Here is a 23,635-nt window from a genome sequence, read left to right on the forward strand (position 1 = left end):
GATCATAAGACTTTTATAAATAGTATCGTTGTTCAGCGATTCCATCGGTATGAGCTTTGGGGTAGAGAAGTGTGCAACACTTGAACACTAGAAGTGAGAAGGGGTAAAATTCAAAAAGCAAATCTCGGTACTACACTGATGAATCAGACCACTATGCCTTCCTTGAATATCCATGACTTATATAAATACCTTGAAATTAAACAGGCTTTGGATATAAAAATATCGGAAATGAAAAAACTGTATAAAGAGAGGCTGCTGAGGAGAGTCACCATCCTGTTGAAATCAAAATTGAATTCCAGATCCCTATTTACAGCCATTAACATCTGGGCTATACCAACGATAGCGAACTCTTTTGGTATCCTTTCTTAGTCGACAACTGACCTTCAGGAAATGGACAGAGCAATAAGATCTTTGCTCACAAAATATGGGGTCCATCACCCACACTCATCAATAGTGAGATTATACTTACCACGTCACCTGGGAGGTCGAGGCCTACTCAACTTGGAGAAAATCCACCAAGAAAATATTATTACAATTACTTTCTCAAAAAAAGCTCACCTTTCTTCCAGGCGAATCGTGCGGCGGACCAAGATATCTCGGCTTCAAAACTATCGAATGCAGATCCCCAGCAGACGACTCTTCGCACAACAGAAGAACTCATTGAGGACTGCATGGTGCTCTAGAGCCTTACACAGAAGGTACCTTAGCTGTCTCGAAAAAGAAGAAATTAATAGAAAGGAATCGCTTACTTACCTGAGAGCAGGGTATCTCTTTCCAGAGACGGAAGGCCGACTGATGGCTATAGAATAGGACCAAGTTGTGGCCGCTTGAATGTATCAGAAAAATATTGCCAAACTTGATATACCATCTGATTGCTGTCGAAAATGTTTCCGGGCACCTGAAACAATACAGCAGATGACTTCGTCTTGTCCTATCCTGGCTCCAAGAGACTACCTTCAGAGACATAACTCCATGGCAAAGATTTACCATCAACATATTGCGCTGAAACTGGGTCTGTTTCAAGAGGAACTTCCAGATCACCTATTTGCTCTTCGGAGCCCTACTACAAAATGCCCAATACAAACTTTATTGGCACTCCGCCCTGGTCACTGATAGAAGTGTGATGCATAACAGACCCGACATAACCTTTTTCGATACAGAGAAGAAAACTTGTATGCTCATAGAGTTCACTATCCCAGCAGACGATAACATCTCGAAAGCCTACACGGAAAAAATATCCAAATACAGCGACCTAGCATTTCAGCTGAAAGAGCTATATGGTCTGAAAACGATAAGTGTCTTTCCGATGATAATATCAGTTAACGGCCTCGTGGAGGCACGCTTGCCGGAGAATACCGGAAGATTATGCTTTGAACCTGCAGTCATCTCTGCATCTCAGAAGCAGGACATCCTTTCAACCACGAGGATCGTTCGAAAATTCCTGCAAGGATTCTGAGCGCCGATCTTGATCTTGAGAACTTTGTCCGGCTGAAATCGGATAGTACCCTAAACAAAACAAAAATATAAAAAAAAATATATATATACAGGGTGTCCCAAAACTAGCGAATCAAACGTCTCATCGCGGTAGGGTAGATCAAATACTATCGAATGACAAAAACATTAGTTGAGCGAAAATGTACCGTTTCCAAAAAATCTGGAAACGGAAAAGTCTGGGTTATCGAACATAGAAGTATTCATGCAGCAGCTTCCCAAATAATTATTTTATTTGCATGTCACATTGATTTTCGTAGTACCTAGCGGGTGAATTGAGAAGAGATGAATTGTGGAGGTTGCAGAAAAATTATGATGGTTAGGGAGTAATGAATATATCTATGTACTACAACTCCAGCTTCAACCAGCTCCACACATTCTTTATATATATTAACAGATATTATAGGGATGATACCAATGTGATTTACTCAAAATGTCACAACTCGAATATGCCCTATGGACTTCTCGAATTGTTCGATCGGCCCATAGACATAGAGACATGGACTGAGCAATGTCAGCATGAAATTGTCTTTTTTATAGAAAGAGAGAAATGATCGTCGGGCATTTACCTCTCTTTTTTTGTTTACATAGAGGTGAGTGTGGACCAATCAAAATTCTAGAAAAAGACAACTGCATGCCCGACGTGCGTTTCTCTGTCACTTTTTGACCGTATTTCATGCATAGATAGAAAGGGAAGGCACAGTCCATGTCTCTATGTCTATGGATCGGCCTCATAAATATCAACATTCCGATATGAACATAGAAAATTTATAAGGTATCAAATTTGACCAGGTATCGTTAGAAAATTTTTGCAAACAAGAATTCACATTCAATTCAAAATGTGGTCGACAGAAAAATCTTGTAATCAACTCGTTTATTATTTGAGCGATTAATGATCTCGAACATTTACGTGCGAGCGAAGCGAGAGAGAAATATCTCAATCATTAACCGCTTTCATTATTAACCTAGTTGATTAAAAAACTATTTTTCAATTGACGACGATCAATTGCATTCTATTATTCTATTTTTTGTAAATGTCAATTACTTTTGAACTGTACACCTACCTACTCGCCACATATTTTCTGCAGGAAAATTAATTTTTTCCACTATTTTAAACACATTCATAAAAAAACCGTAAACCTTGTGCGTAAACAAAACGATAGATGTATAATAAACATTTTTCCATGCAATTGGACTTGTTGAAAAATATGAATTCAAACGAATGAACAATAAAGGCAGTAGAATTTTTTTCTGGTATACGCCACGATCAGTTTTGTTTTGGTGAGTCAGATTAGCCTAATCTTATATTTTAGTTTAATGGACCCGAATTGACTCTGGGTAATTCAGCATTGTATCAAGTCCTTTTTTATCGATAACCATCGTTGGTAGGTATAATTGAATACTTATTTGCAAATCTGTGTGTTTCAATATTGGGCTTCGTTTATTACACTAGTTTAAATAAGTAGGGAATAAACATCTAAATAACTTGTTTATAGTCCATTTTTATCAGATCTTATACACTGATATGCACTTATGTGGAAAAAATGAAAGCTCTGGTACAGAACATCTGCTACCAATTTGAAATATAACCTCAATAAATACAAGGACATCCAAAATTCAATGGATCGCCATATTTGATGAAATACGTACTTATTTTGGGCAAAAACTGTACCAAAACGATAATTTATTGTTGCGCCTGATTGATTGTCAGTATTTATACGTGAGACTTCTTTAGTAACCTATGTCTACGATCCGTGGTTGTCTTCCGCTCCGACCTAAAATTCCTTCTCATTCCGGGCTCGAACCTGCTTACTTTTCGACCTCTTGTGTTCCCTCCAACCTATCTAGCTATGGAAACATGTGACAAATTCATATAAGTGCACCATATCAACTACATGGAATAAAAATTGATTCTTATACCAATGCAGAAACCAAATAAGTCTCAAAACTCGAACTAAAATCGCATTCTTTATATTTTAAACAATAACTCGAGTATTTGCTTTTCATTTGTCACACAAAATCATCAGATATACACAATATTGTGTCTCTGACGAATGGAATCAGGTTTACTATGCTTGTAAATATTATAAATTATAATATTGTAACGTTTTCTTCGCTTAATTGAAACGTCCAACTTATTGAAATTATTTATTTACACTCAATACACTTATACCTCACAAACTAACTATTACACTACTATTTATTTCCACTCTTGTTTATTTCCACTTGTATAAAAATATTCAGTGGTCTGATTTCGAACTCAAAAATAAAATGCGAATTCTGAAGGACCACTCGATTGCTCGAGAAGAGTTAGCGGAGTGTAATTTTGCTGTAATTGTAGGGCAACTGGAAATTGCTTGGGTGGAAAAAATGTAAAACAAAGCGGCAATTAAGATGCGACTTACCTCTATGGAGTGCTGTGAAGGGTTGAGCTGGCCAGCGTTAAGTAGCGAAAACCAATTGCTCCACACTTGAATTTGTTTTCATTAGCGAGAAATTTAGATCAGCGTAATTTTTAAAGAACAGCGAAATAAATCGAACACACTTTCTTGGCTAAGTCAGCGGCGATACTGCCACATATGTCCATAATTCCATCTCAAGACACTGTCGCACCTTTATCTCATAAGATGCGAAAATAACAATAAAAAACCATTTAGTAATTTATAATTTCCAATTACCCTAAGAAAAAATAAACATTGGTAATACTGCCAAAAGGAAAAATGCACATAGATGCACAAACTTGAATATTAATTTTATATTATATTTACAAAAAATTAAAGGAGCATAAAACTTGTTCACCACTAGTCGCTTGCACTGTAACTGTACTTGTACTAGCCTACCTGCTCCTCGTCTGGGCTTATATAGGCTTATTCAGGTACCTTCGCGGTTGTTCTAGAACCTCGCGACCGCTCTGGTTCTCGAATGGTCCGACCGCAAGGGCCGGACTGGTTACACTGTCCCCTCCTTAAGCCTGTTCTGTCCCAGAACAGATTTAGTGAATTTCTCCAAGGACCGTGGCGAAACCTGCACTCATCACCATTCCTACAGTAGCCATTCTGATAGAAGTAGCACTCCACAGTTTTTCCAGGCTCCCTGGCCTGCTTCGGGTTGAAACTGCACACCAGGATCCGTATACCAGTCCCCTGAAATACAACCTCAGGCATGCTTCGCATAACCCGCCAATTCAGCTGGTCCAAACCACAACCGAGCTTGGGAACAGCTAATTTCCTAACTCCAAAGCGTTGAAGATCTTCCTTCAAGCTATGTAGTGCCGTCCATAGGTTCTGATAGGTTGGCTTCTGATGAGAATGTTGCTTGGTGACAAGGTAATAAATGATTCGACCTTCAGCCTTCAATTTCAAAGCTTTTCCGATTCTTTGCTGCTGTCGCAATAGCTCTTCCTGCCGTCCAAATTTATTTCTGAATACTCTTGCTATTCCTTTGCTCATACGAAGGTCTTTCGCTACGCAATGAACGAGAGAGTATTCCTCAGACACGGTAAAGAGGTTTTGATGTACTTCCTGTGTGACGCCGAACCGTGCAACGCGTGTCTCACCATAGCAATCTATAAACCTCTGGTAATCGCTGCTTCCTTGCATCGGAGCTTCCAAAAAGATGAACCTGTTCTTCGTCTTGCGCGTACGGGGCTAATCGGTTGAAATGGACGACCTTTGTTTTCCTCTTGATTACTTCATACGGTCCCTCCCACTGCCTCTGCAGCTTTGGTGAAAAACCTTTCCTCCTTTGTGGATTATGTAGCCACACCAGATCTCTAGCGGTGAATCCACCTTCAATAGCCTTGATGTCGTAGCGCATTTTCATTCGGTCACTTGCTTGCTCCATTTGATTGCGCACCTTGTCATGAATTAAATCAAGCTTGTTCCTTAATTTACTAACGTAGTCCTACCCAGCTACGTCTTATCCAGGCTTACATCCAAACTCTAAGTCGCAAGGCAGCCTTATTTCTCGGCCGAACATTATACTGGATGGAGTTTCCTTGGTAGATTCTTGAACCGAAGATCTATATGCCATGGTGAATCGATGTAAATATTCATCCCAATCCCGCTGGTGATCAGAAACTACTTTGGCTAGATGTTTTCCCATGGTCCGATTCATTCGTTCGACCATGCCATCTGATTGTGGATGAAGAGGTGTAGTCCTTGTTTTATGAATCCCCAATTTGCCGCATACTTCTTGGAATAATTTTGATTCAAAATTTCGGCCTTGATCACAATGCAGCTCTAGAGGAATTCCAAATCTGCAGAAGAATTCTCTGACCAATTTATCAGCTACCGTAGTTGCCTCTTCTTTAGGAATACCGTAGGCTTCCACCCATTTTGTGAAATAGTCCATCGCTACCAAAATGTACTTGTTTCCATGGTCTGTTTTGGGAAAGGGGCCAGCGATGTCGATAGCTACTCGTTATACGACGTTATATTGCTTCATTGGTGCTTTTCCTTTACCATAAGGTCCGTTAGCAGCAGCACAAACCTAGCATCTTCTACACCAATCTTTAACGTTCCTCTTACAATTTAGCGAATAAAATCGCTGGCTGACTTTTTCCAACGTCTTAGTTATCCCGAAATGTCCACCTGAAGTTCCATTATGTAGTCTGGTCAGAATGTCTGTCACACGGCTCTTCGGCACAATCAACTGAAGTCTCTGCTCAGTTCCATCTTCATTTTCCCAACAACGTTTCAGAAGACCTCCATCAATCTTCAACGTTTCCCATTGTGCCCAATACGACTTTATATTCTGACTCAGTCTGAATACTTCTTCCCAAGTAGGTCGTTTACCGCTCTTCTTCCAACTCAGGATTACTTTCAAGTCGTTATCTTCCTCTTGTTCTCCTTGAATTTCTTCAGGTAGCCAGTCGTCTTCGATTACGGTGGACCGCCTTAAATCGATCTTTTCTTCCAGGCGGGAAAAATGGCTGGAATTCTGGGGACACTCGATGGTTTTGGTCGAGCCATTGTCTACCACAGCGGCTCCTTTTATTTTCCCAGCTGCAGCCCTCTCAAATTCTGTACGATTTTGCTTGAAATGCCTCCTTTTGTTGCAGTTCCAGCACACAGCATCCTTTTTCCTAGCAAGCAATATTCTGCGGACTTTTTCTCTGACAATCTCGTCAACAGATCGATCTGTTTTTTGCACGAAGGTGTCCCCTATGCGACGCTTGCTTCGCTGCTTCGATTTCCAAAGCCTGGGCTAAGGCATCATCTAGGGCGTGCTAGTCTCAGGGCTTGTTGTATTTCACTATCCTTTATCCCATCCACGAATATCTGGATTGATAGCTGTTCCAGGAAGCTATCTGGTGCAGATGGATAAGCCAGCCTGATTAATCTCGACACATCAACTTCAAACTCCTGGGGATTTTCCCCTGTTTTCTGCACTCGGTTCTTTATTTGTGCCTGGTAGACTTGTTGTAGATGAGCATCGCCATATCTTATCTGAAGTTTCGATGTGAGAACTTCGTAACAGGCTTGTTGACTCTCCGGAATCGTTTGCAGAATGTTGAATGCCTCTCCTCGTAGAGCTATAATTACTGCCGTGGCTTTTTCGTTGTCGTTCCAATTGTTCACCAGCGCAGCAGCTTCAAACTGTTTTTGATATGTCGACCAGGGTATTTTTCCATCAAAAGTTGGAGGCTTGATCTTCATTCTACTGCCTTCGCCGTCATTTTCCGCTTTCGCTGTGCTGTAGAGTGTTTAAGCCAGAATATATGTTCTGTTTGACATTCTTTTCAAGGAATCTATCAACTTGGAATGATGTTCAATTATTCCTGCCATTTCTTCAAATTTTCCGTTAACCTTGTCAAACTTTTCATCAACTTCGTCAAATTTTCCACTCACTATATCGAATCTCTCGTCCACTTTATCGAATTTTTCATTTATGGTTTCTAGTTTCTCATCCAATTTTTCTGTAAGTTGACTCACTACATCATTACAATTTTCCTTAATCTGGTCCATTTTCTTATTCAATTTTTGAAAATTTTCTTCCATTTGGACCATTTGTTCGTTCAACTTACAAGAGTTCTCGTCCATTTTCTTATTCAATTTTCGAGAATTTTCTTCCATTCTTTCGTTCATCTTACTCAAAAAGTCCATTACTGCTTGGGTCTCCATTGCGTTCTGTAATCTTGTGGTCACTGGCATGAACAAATAACCGAAAATATTCATTTAATTCGAGCGATGTTGAACCTCACACGTGACACCAATGTAACGTTTTCTTCGCTTAATTATTATTATTATTATTATTATCATCATAATTACAGTTGAGGATAACCTATATAACTGACAATAAAAAAAATTACAATAGGCTCATGCTTGTGAATTCGGAAAAAAATAGATTAAATTAAATTAACGAAATACTGTCCATATAAAAGAAAACTAAGTCCACCACTGAAAATGAAACACGCACTTCTAACTGGTCACAAGTATCTACCGGAGCTCCATGAGTCCCATCTGTTTTTGAAGCTGTTGACACTAGGGGCGTTGACGACACTGTGTAAGCATCTCGACGAAGGGTGGACGGGGAAGATAGATGCAGCCAACACTGAGTGATAAGTTATTCGATTTTATATCGACAAAAATATTGTCTATAAGAGGCGTATTGAGGGAGTATTCCGATACACTATAAAAGGAAAATGTTGACTCCAAGAGGTATATACACACACCAGCATAACCCGGAGTTGTAACACTATCACAACGATATAAAGAATTGTAATGTTCTCTACTCTTCGAAGGAAAACTCTTATGTATTTTTATCAAACTTTATTCCGTCCGTCACAATCGACGCTAAATTCATATATTATCATCTCCATGGAAAATAGAACAATCACCATAATCTACGTGCATTAGTGCTCTGTGATAATAGCTCAATAATATTCTTTGTCTAACATGGGTAGGTCCACTACAAACCCTTTTTTACGTTTAAGTTAAAAAAAAAAACAAATGAACAGAATAAACAAAACAGAAAATGATTATGACAAATCATAATCTTTCTGCCAAACTGGTTTCTGCTTATTGCGAACTGGACGTGACGAAACTGCTGCAGGTGGTGAACCTTCTCCACTTTTGATCGCTTCAGGTAATGTATCCTCTCTTAACTTCTCAGTTGGACGATGATCATACCATTCCACTTGATTTTTATGACGTTGAATTGAACGCGTAGGTGTATTAACCGAGACCAATGGACCATCTACTGATGTAACTGTTCCTGTATCCCCTTCAAACTTGGAATCGGATTTAAGATGACTAAAAGGTCTTTTCACCAAAACTTCGTCTCCAACTTCAAATGCTTTGTCAGGAACTGAGTCATATTTGAGTCTTTCTGATGACAACGCCTTTTGGTATGCATCACGTTCTCGAACACCTGGAACTTCGATCCGTTCTCTCATCGTTGGAATGTTGTCTCGAAGTTTGCGATTGAACATGAGTTCTGCCGGACTAATACCAGTTACAGAATGAGGAGTTGAATGATACATCAGGAGATAATTGTTTAACTCCCGCTTGTAGTTTTTATCTTTCAGCATAGCAATTTTGATAATCTTGTTAATACTGCGATTTTGTCTTTCTACCTCTCCATTGGCTTGAGCCCAATAAGGTGGAGTGGTGTAATGAATGATACCTAACTCTTTACAGAAATTTGAAAACTCTTCAGAATTGAAAGGAGGACCATTGTCGGATGTTATTGAATAACAATAGCCAAACCTCGCAAAAACTTCTTGCAGGAATGCCGTCGTGGCTTCAGCTGTGGTCTTCTTCATGACCTTGCACTCGATGAATTTGCTGAAGTAATCTACTACAACACATAAGTGTTTGTTTGATGGCAATGATTTAAAATCAATGGCTAAGTCCTGCCAAGGTCCATCAGGGAGAGTACGACGAGACATCTCTTGCAAAGTGATTGACTTACCAACCTTCTGACACTCGTCGCAGGTGCGAACAAATGTATCTGCTTCCCTATCAATCCCAGGCCACCACACCTTGCTTCTGAGGCGTTCTTTCATCTTTATAATACCTGGATGACCTTCATGTGCATTCTCTAATACCTGTCTCCGTAGTAATGCTGGAATGACAATGCGAGAACCCCGTAGAAGAATGTTGTTGACAATGCATAATTCTTCGACTAATGCAGAATATGGCTTCTCAGTGACTCGTCGATTTGAACGAAGGCTTTCACAAACAGACTTTAAAATTTCATCTGCTCCTAATACAGTACGAATCTCTTTCAAGGTAATAGCTCTTGGAACTAAACTGTGTACAACCATTACTAAATTCTTCTCGTACATATCATTTTCTGTTACGATATTTGTAGGTGGAACTAAGCGTGACAATGGATCCGCAGTTCTTCTGCTGTTCGTGGTGCACGGAACTCCTTAATTGCACTTACCTTGTCAAGCATTGGACGAATAGAATTATTGTTGATGATGTGTCCAAGGAAAGTTACTTCATTTCTTCGAAACTGGCATTTTCCAGGGTTGATTACGAAACCAACATCTGATAAGCGTTGAAGGACTGCTTTAAGATTAGCATCGTGTTCTTCCAGTGTGCGTCCAAAAATGAGAAGATCGTCTAAGTAATTGAAGACACCTTTCAGCCCTGATAAGATATTCTCTAAAATGCGTTGAAACATCTCGGGAGCACATTTTAATCCAAACATTAGTCGCTTATAACGAAACAGCCCCAAATGTGTACCAAAAGTTGTAATTTCTCTTGATTGGAGTGCTAACTCGATCTGATGATACGCTTGCTTAAGATCAACCTTACTGAAGACAGTAGCATCCTTCAACAACGGTGCAATATCATGGATCACTGGAATTGGATGTTTTTCATGTAGTACAGCTTCATTTGCACGACGCATGTCAACGCAAAGACGAATTTTATTTGGTCCTTTTGGAACCGGAACAATGGGAGAAAACCCAAGGAGATGCACCTTCGACGCGCTCAATGATATCCAATCGAAGCAACTCATTAATTTGCTCTTCTATACGGGTGCGTAATGCGAAAGGTATCCTTCGAAAGGGCTGGATGACTGGACGAACGGATTTGTCGATTGGAATCTGGAGCTGAAACTCTTTCAATTTGGATAAGGGCTTTTTTATTGATGTCGAAACTACTCGAACGTAAAGGTCCTTGGTTGCATTCAGACCAACTCGAAGAACTCCGAGGGCCTTAGCATCGACACGGCCAAGAAGTGTTTAGATCGATATCATGTCGTCGAGCAAGAAAGGTGTCAGCGAGTCTCTGCAGATATCGATTCCTGAATGCGGTATCTGTAAGCGATCTATAGCTAAAAATATTGTGAAGTGCAAAATCTGTACTAAAGTTTATCACCCTGGTTGTGCCAACAGAATTAAAAGATGTTGCGACGAAGTCATAGCAAATCAAAGTGAATCCAGTACCTGTGACGTATCCCCAATGTCGGATACAATTGGTAGGTGTATTACGAATGAATCTACGCATCAAGAACTTCTACTCAAGATAATTATGGAATTGGAAGCAGAGAAATCATTATTGATTGAGAAAAATTGTTTACTCAAATTCAAAATTTCTTCCCTCGAATCTATTGTTATCGATAAGAACAATGAAATCGAACACCTTAAGAAAGAAATCAACACGATTTCATCTGGTAACAATGCAGATAATGAAGTACCTACATATATTCCACCTTTGAGTACGGGAGACAAGAGCGTAATTAGTAGATCCAAATTGAATTCGGCCAACTCCAAAACTTCAAATTCGAGAACCTTTTTGAATACCCTAACCGATTCATCCCATGGTAATTTACAACGAGTTTCTGATGCGAATACCTATTCTGATGTTGTTAAAATTAATAATGTATCGAACTCGCAGAGTTCAGAGAGTAGGGGAGATGACTGGAAGCTTGTTTCTCGTCGGAAGTTTACTAAGCGAAACCGTTCTCTGGTTATCGGTAGTGGATCTGGTGATTCTTCTGTGGAAGGCATAGAAAAATTTAAGGCTCTCCATGTTTCTAATCTGAAACCGGAAACCACGGCTGAAGATCTTCAAAAGTTCCTAAAAGGTAATTTCTCAGAAGTAAAATGTGAGAAACTCAAGTCTAAATTTCCGGATAGCTACTCCTCGTTCAAAGTTCTCATTCCAAGCTCAGAGTATGAGAAAGCACTCGATGGTTCGAATTGGCCAAACAAGGCTAGTATAAATCGATTTTTTCAACCAAGGAAAGCCTATCGTCCAACGGACCGAATGGTACAGAAAAACTTGCTGTCCCCACACGAATTAGAGAAGAACTAGCGATATCTCAAATCAACGTTCAGTGTCTGTCCAATAAACTGGATATTCTTGAGGTTCTCTTCAAGGAAAAGGAGCCGGACATTGTCAGTATTGCTGAGCATTGGTGTGTTCCTGAAAGTGTTGGAACAATGATCATTCCCGGATATGTTCAAGCTGACTCATATTGCCGTCCCAACAGGTTACATGGAGGATCGTTGATCTATGTAAAAGAGAATATACCTACAAAGTCATTATCTGTGTCAAGATACTCTGAAGAAATGGTGTTCGAAGTATGTGGAACTATAGTAGAGACTAAAAAGTGTAGATATGTTATTCTTAGTATATATCGACCTTGTGCAGGTAATTTTGAATCTTTCATCAAGCATTTTTCGTACACACTTGATCACATTTCAAAATCAGGTGACATATTACTTGTTTGCGGAGATCTGAATGTAGATTTTTTGGATGAGGAATGTCCAAATCGCATTTTATTTTTAGATTTACTTCAATGTTATAACCTATATATCTCATCGGATGCTCCCACTAGAGTTTTTAAAAATGTTACTGGCCACACATCCATTTCTAAGATTGATTACATCTTGACCAGTGTGGATTCTCCTAAATCTGCTGAGGTTTATGAGGCTCACATCAGCGACCATAGAGTTCTGTCACTCAAGTTACCGATGACTTTCATGCCTAAAAATTCTATCTCAAACAAATTGGTCAGGGATCTGAGCCCGCAAAATCTCGACAATTTAAATCATTTTATCAAAAATTGTGATTTTCGTCATGTTTATTCTTCGCTTGATGTGGATGTATGCTTTGGTGTATTCATGTCACTTATTGAGGATGGTTTCCAGAGATTTTGCCCATCAATTGAATGTTCATATCGTGCTAATTATGACAAATTATGGATCACTCCTGCTGTACACTTGGCAAAACGTAATTTGAATAATCTTTATTGGCTGTATACTCAAATGAAATGTCAAGCCACTTATGAAAATTATAGGAAAGCCAAATCCTCATACAAGTCACTAATCAGGAAAACAAAATTCAGATATTATAGTAACCTTCTTGAAACTTCTGACAACCGAAACAAAACAGTGTGGAGTATCGTGAATTCCCACACTGGCCGGACAATGAAAACCTGTAAACCTATTGAGTTGATTATTGATGGAACAACTCATGCTGACACTGAAGATCTGGCGGTTATTTTTGCTGAGTTTTTTTCCTCAGTTACTGAGAATGCCCTGCGCGAATATTATCGCTCTAGCTTGTCCAGTGCTTGCACAACCTCATCAATCCTGAACTTTAACTTCTTCTTTCAACCAATTCTGGATCATGAGGTGATTGATGTGATTAATAATTTAAAAAATAGCAAGTGTTCTGGAATAGATAATATTTCTGCGCGTGTACTGAAGAAGATAGGAACTGAAATCGCACCCCATTTCGCCCATATAATGAATCTGTCAATAAGCTCAGGCGTATTTCCCAATCTTTTGAAGAAAGCCATAGTTTTGCCCATTTACAAAAAAAATGATGTACATGATATTGCTAATTACCGACCAATCTCCATCCTTAGCGTCTTCTCGAAGGTTTTTGAGAGAATTGTTTTCAGTCGAATGATGAACTATTTAGACAAATACAATATATTGGACACCGCCCAACACGGCTTCAGATCAGGTCGCTCGACTCACACGGCAGCTTTATCTTTCGTCGAGTTTGTACATGGTTGCCTCGACAAAGACTTATTCGTAGCCGGACTTTTTTTTGATTTATCAAGGGCTTTCGATAGCCTCTCCGTCGAGTTCATCATTGATAAATGTTATAACATTGGTTTCAGAGGCATATTTCTAACATGGCTTCGAAGTTATCTAGTAAGTAGAATCATACTTGTCAAGGTTAACGAATCTTTTTCGCAAGAAGAGAATATTAATCTAGGTGTACCACAGGGGTCCGTACTCGGACCACTTCTTTTTTTGTTATTTATTAATGATTTACCTGTAAATTTGAAGAACATGCTATTTTTGTTATCAGGTCATACAGATTTCAATTTATTCCTGAACATTTTAAGATTGGTCTTGTTTGCTGATGATACCTCAGTTGTGATCAGTGCCAAGACGTTCGAAGAATTACAGAAATTATGTCAACTCTTGCTGCAGTGTTTTGTAGACTGGTGCCGTAAAAATAATATAATAATTAATATCAGCAAAACTGAATGCATCCACTTCCAAAATAGAACTGATGGTCTCAATAAATTAACTTTACGGTTTTCGGATTATGTTATAGAAGCTAAAGAAAGTGCAAGATTTTTGGGAATCTATCTTGATCAGAACTTGAAGTGGTGCTCGCATGTACATTCTGTTTGCAAAAAGCTGAATAGCTCCTTTTATGCTATGAGTAGAGTTAGAAACTTAATTCCCCTACAGTCTTTGATGAATGTATACTACAGCCTTGTGTACAGTCACATTTCTTACAATATAATGTTATGGGGCAATTCATCTGATGTTTGTAGAGTGTTTATAGCCCAAAAACGGATTCTGCGCATGATGTTCAACATTCCACCTCGAACTTCATGCAGACCTTACTTTAAGGATAACAATATTTTGACTGTTGCATCTATATTCATCTTCCGGTGTCTTTTGTATGCGAAAGAAAATGAAAATCATATCACAAAACTCACAACATTTCATAGTTATAACACCAGAAATTTTAGAATTATGTCTTTACCCAAGCACAGAACTGCTAAGTTTGAAATGTCACCCTTGTATATGAGTATGAAGCTTTTTAATCACCTTCCAAGTGGTGTACAGTCGCTTAGTCTCAAGGAATTTAGGAAAGCAATTAAAGATACACTTTATGTAAAATGTTATTACACTGTCGGTGAATACTTTTCCGACAGATTGTAAATGTTCAATCATTATATATTTTGACTTGTCCTATGCATGTATAATGTCTTACAGGATGAATAAATTTATTATTATTATTATTATTATTATGTTCTTTGACAACGATTACTTCTGCTGTCTGGATACTTTCACCAATCTGCAGTTCTATATGAACCGTTTGAAGCACTGTATATTTCACTAGACCAGAAGCATCCAAGAAATTGACATCTGGGTTTGGGACGTAACTCAAGAATCGAACACCCTTACGATACAACATGTTCCATGTTTTTTTTGACATCATTGTCCACTTTGTTCCAGAGTCAATGAAGGTTTCAGTAGGAACTCCACCGAAGTGACAAGTAACCAATTCGTCATTTGGCTCAATAAGATTTCGTACGCAAAAAACGTTTTCATCACAAACTACTTTGACGGAGGATGAAGATGGCTGTGACTCCTTTGCTTTCGACTCATTAAGCTGGGAACGAGACTTGCAAACTTTTGCGAAGTGACCTTTCTTCTTGCACTTGTTGCAGATTACACTTCGAGCAGGGCATTGAGGATCCCGTGACCGATGTCCTTCATTTCCACAACAAAAACAAGTAAACCTTGTGGATGAACCGAAAGACTGCGAATTATCAGACTCCTTCTTACCACTCTTTTGTGAATTTGTATGAGGAGTGCGGCAAACTGAGGAAGAATTTTGAGATGGAGAGACAGAATGTCCTGTTATAGCATTGGACTGCTGAGTAACACTTTCCAAGGTTCTGGCTAGCTTTTCGACTTGATCTAGCGTCATATCCTCCTTTTCTAGTAAACGGTTACGAAGTTCCATAGAAAGGCAACCTTCAATAATCTGCATGTGAATGGCTTCATCGAGAGCCGAGGAATCTCGGAACGAACAATTCTTTGCTTGCTTACGAACCCGTGTTAGGAAGGTAGTAATGGACTCGCCATTTTCTTGACGAATATGGTTCAATATATGGCGGTCATACCATTTGGTACTCTTTGGCTTAATTTGGCTTCAAGACATTCCACTGTGTAAGAATATGCATCATAGTTTTCTGGATATTCAGTCACCGTTGGCAACGAAAAAAATAAATCCTGAATTTCTGGACCACCTAGCAACAGTAATTTTGCTTGTTTTACTTTGGCATCATCAATTTTCTCGGCCGTGAAGTAGAACTCCAGAGTTTGCCTCCAACGATCCCAGTCATTTACAGAAGTTGCATTTCGCACGGAAAATGGAGAAAACGGAGACTTATAACTCTCCATGGCTTGAAAACTCTTGTGTGTTCTCAGTAAAATCTATTGGAAGAAACTGCCACCTTTCCACAATTCAACACCACGTTTTTTTCACCTCGTCGCCATTTGTAATGTTCTCTACTCTTCGAAGGAAAACTCTTATGTATTTTTATCAAACTTTATTCCGTCCGTCACAATCGACGCTAAATTCATATATTTTCATCTCCATGGAAAATAGAACAATCACCATAATCTACGTGCATTAGTGCTCTGTGATAATAGCTCAATAATATTCTTTGTCTAACATGGGTAGGTCCACTACAAGAATAACCAGGAATAGAATAGCAGCCATCAGGAATTCCAGGGTGGAGCCAAGTTTCTGCAAGGAATATCGTCATCGGCATTAAAACGTCCAACTTATTACAATAATTTATTCACACTTAATACACTTATACCCCACAAACTAACTATTACACTACTATTTATTTCCACTAGTCGCTTGCACTGTAACTGTATTTGTACTTGCCTACCTGCTCCACGTCTGGGTTTATATAGGCTTATTCAGGTACCTTCGCGGTTGTTCTAGAACCTCGCGACCGCTCTGGTTCTCGAATGGTCCGACCGCAAGGGCCGGACTGGTTACAATATATATCATAAATTTGTCATAATGATGCATCAATGTGAATATTCAGCATAATCACACAACCCTTCTTTTTCCTCCGAACGTCAATAATTGATGTTATGAAAGTCGAGTTATCAAAATTCATTTATAATTCGCCTATTTTGGCGGATTCTATCCATTAGTAGTAAGAAATTGAATAAAACAGTTTCGATATCAGCTACTTTCAGAACTGATGTTTGTACTTTTTTAAGATTCAATAAATCATACTGTAAGCTTTATTGTCGGGATGACTGATGAAAAATTAATATAAGTATATGTTATGTATATACTCTCATATCGGAATAATATGGATTTAATGCTATGATTGCTACATGAAATTAACAGAACATTTGAATGAAAATTGTGCATTTATGAATAAATATATCATATACATAACATTCTCATTCAAAATGATACGTATACTTTGCATGAAAAACATAACAAATTAATATATATGATACATAAATATTATATTATGTTCAATATGTATCATGTGAAATGAGAACGTTATGTGTATGGAATATTTATTTATAAATCCACAGTTATGTTTCAAATGTTCTGTTTATGTTATGTAGCACCCTCATGCATGTAACATGTTGGTTTGCTGAGATATTTTGGTGAATATTCGAATCTGGTTGTCTTGTGTTTGGAGATATGGAATAATCCCCATTTCTAGTTTTAAAGCTAGAGAGTTTTATGAAGTTCTCATTTTCCTTAAAATAAACACTTAAAGATGTATAAACAGGCCACTGTTAGAATCCCACTCTCAACAAATATCGGACGACAAGAGGTTCTGGGATGAATATGATCATTCGTATGATTCTTTTCTAAATTAAGAATACTCTATCAACATCAGTGGAGTTTCCCCAGAGCATGATGTTTTAGGATAGATGGCTGTAGACTAGACTATAATAAACGTTGATAGTAGCTCTTAGAGGAAGTGAGTTTTTGACTCAGCTTATTGCATAGTGAGAACTATAAAGTTTCTTACAAATGGAATCGATATGTGCAACCCATTTAAGATTCGAATCGATGTAAACACCAAGAAATTTTGAGTGCTCCGCCGACGAAATGATGTCATCCAGATGAAGTATAACAATTCCCTGATCACCACCCCTCAGAGTGAAATGGACACATTGTATTTTCTCAATGTTTATTATGAAAGAATTTGAACGACGCCAATCAACAAAGCATTTCACCAACTTACAACACAGTTCCTGTAGGTCATCAAAAGTCTGAGCAGTAACCAACATAGAGGTATCATCAGCAAACAAAATTATTCTGATGAACTTGGTTAGCGAAAGTAGATATGAAAAATTATTTGAATTAGCCATCATTTTTCTCAAATAGACAGGTGGGTCGTTAATGAACAGTGGGAAAAGGAGCGGTCCTAGGACAGAACCTTGAGGGACTCCAAGGTTCAGCTCTCGTTCGGTTGAAATGAAATCAGCCACCTTGACGGACATTGTTCGACCCTTAAGATAACTTGATAGCCAATTAAGAAACACACCTCTGAAACCCAAATTGTAGCACTTGTCGAGAAGAACTGAAAAAGATAGACTGTCGAATGCCCGCGAAAGGTCAAAAAATAACCCCGCAACGAACTGGCCCTAATCGAGATACTCGTACACAAATTCAACAAAATAAAGTGCTCCTGACTGAGTTGGGCGACCTGATCGAAACCCATGCTGAGAGATATCAAGTATATGATATTTGTCCAAGTAGTTCATCATTCTATTGAACACAATTCGCTCAAAAACGATCTGGGGTTTCGGGGCGTATTTTTGGAATGGCTCCGCAGCTATCTGGAAGGTAGAGCCATGTGTGTAAAAGTTCAAGATTTTGTATCAACAGAGCACGAATCAAATCTGGGTGTACCACAAGGAACCGTTCTTGGACCCCTTCTATTTCTGATTTTCATTAACGATCTTCCTGTTAACTTACGTAGGATGCTCGTTAGTTTGTTAACCGTTCGAAATCTGACGAATATTATGAAAGGTTTTTTATTGGGTTTATTCGCTGATGATGCCTCGGTAGCAGTTGCGGCTCCATCGTTGGATGAGCTACGAACTTTATGTGAGACACTATTGGGGTGCTTTATTAATTTTGAAAAAACTGAGTGTGTACATTTTTCAATTAGGCAGGATGATCGTGAATTCGTCATTCGTTACCTAGATATTGCCGTCCGGTCTAAGGAAAGTACCAAGTTTCTTGGCATCAGTCTGGATAGTGGTTTGAGATGGTGTACACATGTCGACATGTTGTGCAAGAAATTGAACAGCTCATATTATGCCATAAAAAGGATAAGAAAACCTGTTCCCTTAGATTCCCTAATTAACATTGTAACGTGACAATTGCCCTGAAGGGCGTTCGAGCATGAAACTCTACTTCTAATTTCTCAAGGGGGGCTTGATTACCCCAGCAACAAAATTCCCAGTCAGGTTTTTCACAATATATTATTTAAAATAATTACAATGTACAATCTGAAAATCACTCGTAATGACAGGAATTTAAAGTTTACAGTCTCTCAAAATTTCACAACTTAGATCTACTTAGCTTAAGTGAGTTCAAGCAACAGATCTGTCCCTGTTGGACGCGGGTTTCCTGTAGTATTCGATAACGTGCAGCCTAGAGTTGAATTTCAGCCCAAGGTTGATGATTCTGCTTTAAACCAAAATCGTACTTTCACAGTCAGACACCTGTATTTCAGTCCAAATTCTATTAAGCCTCAAGCTCCGTTCAAATGCTGTGCTTCAAGCCAAAGTTGCATTCCAAATTCTTGTCAAACACATAAGCACCCAGCTCCGGTACAGAAATTGGAGCTCCAGTCCAAAAATTTGAGCTCCCGTCCAAAAATTTGAGCTCCGGACCAAAAAGCTATGCGAAATAAACAAGAATGAAAATATGCAGAAAAATTTAACAGAACTCCTTCTCAACTCTTCATGAGAAAACAAAGATTTTCATGAACAAGATAATATAATTATTAAATAAACCTGAGAAGGAATCCTGCTCTGGGGAAATGAAAAGCAGTACAAGAACATGTGCTGTAAAACAAAATGAAGGCAAGCAATAAATCTAGAACCAGCAAATTTACCTAATCAAATATTCCTAGTGAGATCCCTGTTTAAATTAAAGGAATTATGAACTTACCGAGACAATATTGTTAACCTCGCCAACTTAAAATTCATTAATTTCAGTCAATCAATAATCAATCGATGAGTTCCGATACGATATTTCGACAGATAACCTTCTTCCTTGAGGGAAAAAGCGGAAAAGAAAGAACCTTCGAGAGATTTTCAATGCGCAGACAAATGAAAGATCACAGAGGCGCGAGACACAGAGTTAATGTGTGTCAACGTAAAGATGTAGTTCGCGAAAATCAGCGGCGTTGCAACAATAAGATGTTAAGCATGGGCGTGCAAGTCGTTGCAACATCTATATTAGCTTGGTTTTTAGTCATTTGAACTATAATATTCTACTCTGGGGAAAATCTTCGGATGCTGGTAGAGCTTTTATTTTGCAAAAACGTATTTTACGCATGATATTTGGTGTACCTCCGCGTTCCACATGTAGACCTGTTTTTGTAGAAAATAGCATTCTTACATTGTCCTCTATTTACATATTGAGACTAGCTGGCCCGGCGAACTTTGTTCCGCCTCAGAGATACATAAAGTTGTATTAACTAACCATTGGTATTTTTTCAAGTAGGAGATATATTAGGCGAAATTAAAGTAGATACAAAATATACAAATAATTTAATTACATTGAAAAAGGTATGTACATTTTTATTTACATGAAAAGACTCAACTTTATTGAAGCGTAACATTATTGTTGTGCATATTTAATTTAACTTTTTGTTTTCAATGTTTCAAAAATTCTCTCATTGTAGTACCTTATGATGAACCACATTTTCAGTTTTTTCCGAGGTGCGAGAATAAATAGAGCAGAAGGTGAAGACGCAACATACAACTGGCCATGAAAAAAACCACACACACTCAAGGGCTGGTCTTGTGATTTGTTAATTTTCATGGCAACGACATACGTTGTTTTGTACTAACCTACACAAGTCCTACTTTTTTTATATACTCAGTGAATAAGCTGTAATGCTTATTGATGAAAATTTTTATTGAAAAGTACAAATTACATATTATACTGTTGCTACAATACAACCTATCCGTAGTGTTAATAGGTACAATATGAGGAAATTGGAATGTAGCAGCTGTGTTGAATAAAGAGTTACATTGGCATCAATTGAAGGTTATAAAGTTGAAACTCGAAATATTTTATAACATTTGTATATTTTCAATTAACAAAAAGTTCAACTAACTTAGTGCCATTTCATGTACAATATTTTTGGTTACTCCTTGAGGAATATACACAAACAAATTGGATGGTTTGCCAACCCTTGAACATGCAACGTACAATTGGCCGTTAGAAAAGCACGGATTTTCCAAATCCAATCCACAAATCGTCATTGTTTGACCTTGTGACTTATTAATTGTCATAGCAAATACCAAGCGTATTGGAAATTGTAGACGTTTGAATGGGATAGGTGAATCTGAAAGAACCATTGGGATTCGTGGTAACAGTACAACTTCACCTTGAAATTTGCCACTCAATATAGTGGCTTCAAGAATATTACCCATGATTTTTTTTATAACCAACCGCGTACCATTACATAATTTTGGTGCATTCAAATTTCGAAGCAAAATTATTGGTGAGCCAATCTTCAATCGCAAGTTGTGTGGTGGCATTCCAGGTAAATCAAGTGAATTTAAAAATTCTACAGGATAGTTGACAATTTCATCTGCATCAACAACAGTGTCAATTGATTTGAATGTAATTTCATCACCAGGCAATGACTGTTGTATTTTGAAATTGATTGCGTCAACATCTAAATTTTTTGCGGCTAAAATAGCTCGCTCACGTAGCCATGCATGATTAGTGAAATTTCTCCTTAAATCTGGAAAGATACTATTTATTAAATCATCCTTAGTACCCACTATGTTACAAAAATTTTCCGGGAGTTTAATACATTGCGTATTTTCGTACAATTGAATTCTACCATTACCAATATCTAGCAATTGTTCGGAGAATCTCGAAACTAATGGATCATTTTGAATTTGAACTCGCATATTTATGATAAGGCATAATTAAGTGACACTTCGCCATAGATATGACGCCTTCAAACATGCGTTCATTTCGTCCGCATATGTAGCACGTGGAATGACAGGCAATGTCTGTCTGAAATCCCCAGATAACAGTACTAAAGCACTGGGTAAAGGTAAAGCAAAAGGTATAAAACTGAATTGAGATGAAAACGTAGGTACTGTAAGAAAGTACATAACTTATGTAAAAAAGGTATACAACTGAATTGAGAAACTGGATTGAGATGAAATTTGAATTTAGTAACAGGTCTGAAAAGTTTTTCTGTACCACATTTTATGAATAATGCATAATTTAATTTTTGATCATCACTCCCTATTATTTTCGAATAGTCAATATTTGAAATAAAAACGATTGAAAATAAATATTATGAAATCATTGAATGAATAAATTAGTATGTTCGAATATTTATTGATTATCTTGCGAGTAAAATTGATGAAAAATCATGTAAAATACTCACTGTGATATCACACTTAATTTGCAAAACGTATAGTTTTTTACGTATACTTCAAAAACTTTAACACTTTCACAATTAGAATGTCACTTATCCAAACACAATGATAACACTAAATTTTTCTGAATCCGTTCGCAGCTCACCCTCTCACACGGCCTCTTTGCAATGACACATTTTTATTGCCCCTAGCCCGACGGCGACGCACGTTTGTATTTAGTGAAATGTGCAAACAAAGAGCAATAAAACGAATGCAGATTTCAGAACAGACCCAAGATTCGTTTGAAGAAGAAATGCCGAAGTATGGAAAAACCTTCAATTTGTACCAGTTAACATTGGGGCACAATAGGCCACTCCAACAAAAAATATGGCCGCTGGGGACGTGCAGGTCGCAAAACAAAGGATAACAGGAATTCACACTCGTAATCTACCACACAAAACAACTAAAATATGCCTATATCGTTTGAAAATCAATAAAATATCTGCGATGGTATTGATTCCAAGCCTCTGTGAAGACTTAGAAATCGGTTTGTTTACGTCGGTCCACAAGGCTCAGCAGGCAATCAGCTAACCGTGACAGATCGTTGGACTGCCCTAAAGAGAACTATTATCACGTACACCTCACAGCTAAACAGCTTCATGAAAAAAGGATAAAACACCCCAAATATTAAATAAGGTCCTCTATCTCTCCACTTTTTTCCAATAAAATAAGAAATCAATGCGATGCGATATTAGACAAAAAAAAACTGATATCTTTCCGTACGGGAAGCGGGTATTTGTGTAGAGGGCTCTACTAAATTCGAATAATATTAGAATAATTTGAATAATTCGAAAATTCGAATAAATTCGAATATTCGAAAAAAGCATGAAACGAATATTCGAATTGACTCATCCCGAAAATTCCGAGCCCTTGTCTGTAGCCGGTTTCTCACTGACGTCTTTATTAAATAATTGTGATGAATAGCTTATTTATTTGAATCAGGATTGATACCGTATTCATAAAAACCTCCTCTGAAATAAGGCAATATTTTGGTAAAATTTTTATTACAGTCAGAGGGTTTTTTTTCAGTTAACCTTGAGAGATAGACATATGCTCTCGCGGACTTTTTTGTAGAACTGTTGAAGAGCCACATTTTTGTCATACATTGTATCAATGTAAGTCATCAGGTTTTCGCAGCGTACGCAACAATAGCTTGAAAATTGCAAATTTTCGTACATTTTTGGAATTTTTGTAGATGTCTGAATTTTTTTCAGTGAAAAATATAGCAAATGCCACTCGGGAATGATGAAGCATTCTGAGAGTGAAAAAATTTCTGAAATCGGTCCAGTAGTTTTTGAATTAACCAACAAAAATATAAAATTTTCCCCTTAAAAGTATAAAATTTCCAAGGAAAATATTTTCCATTGGACTAAATTGTGATTCTAAACCATCCTCGAGTTCACTGGAATATACACAAAAAATTTCATCAAAATCGGCCCA

At 37.9% G+C, this 23,635-nt stretch overlaps 2 protein-coding genes across 3 annotated transcripts in view; one reads left to right on the plus strand and one right to left on the minus strand.

The window, feature by feature from the left end:
* The first annotated feature begins 2,278 nt into the window (after window positions 1–2,278).
* Window positions 2,279–23,635, plus strand: part of LOC123315627 (UDP-GalNAc:beta-1,3-N-acetylgalactosaminyltransferase 1-like) — a 77,448-nt gene continuing 56,091 nt past the window's right edge. Inside the window, exon 1 of one of the 2 annotated variants that reach the window (XM_044901411.1) lies at window positions 2,279–2,772. The gene's annotated coding sequence lies outside the window, so the exon portion shown is untranslated. Of the gene's footprint in view, window positions 2,877–23,635 lie in introns of both variants that reach the window. The other variant, XM_044901394.1, reaches the window with a different exon arrangement.
* Window positions 8,474–9,502, minus strand: LOC123322573 (uncharacterized protein K02A2.6-like). The gene has a single exon (XM_044910520.1). It carries the CDS (start codon window positions 9,500–9,502, stop codon window positions 8,474–8,476), a length of 1,029 nt encoding a protein of 342 aa, XP_044766455.1.

Source organism: Coccinella septempunctata, chromosome 1 (assembly GCF_907165205.1).
Source record: "Coccinella septempunctata chromosome 1, icCocSept1.1, whole genome shotgun sequence".
NCBI classification, from domain to species: domain Eukaryota; kingdom Metazoa; phylum Arthropoda; class Insecta; order Coleoptera; family Coccinellidae; genus Coccinella; species Coccinella septempunctata.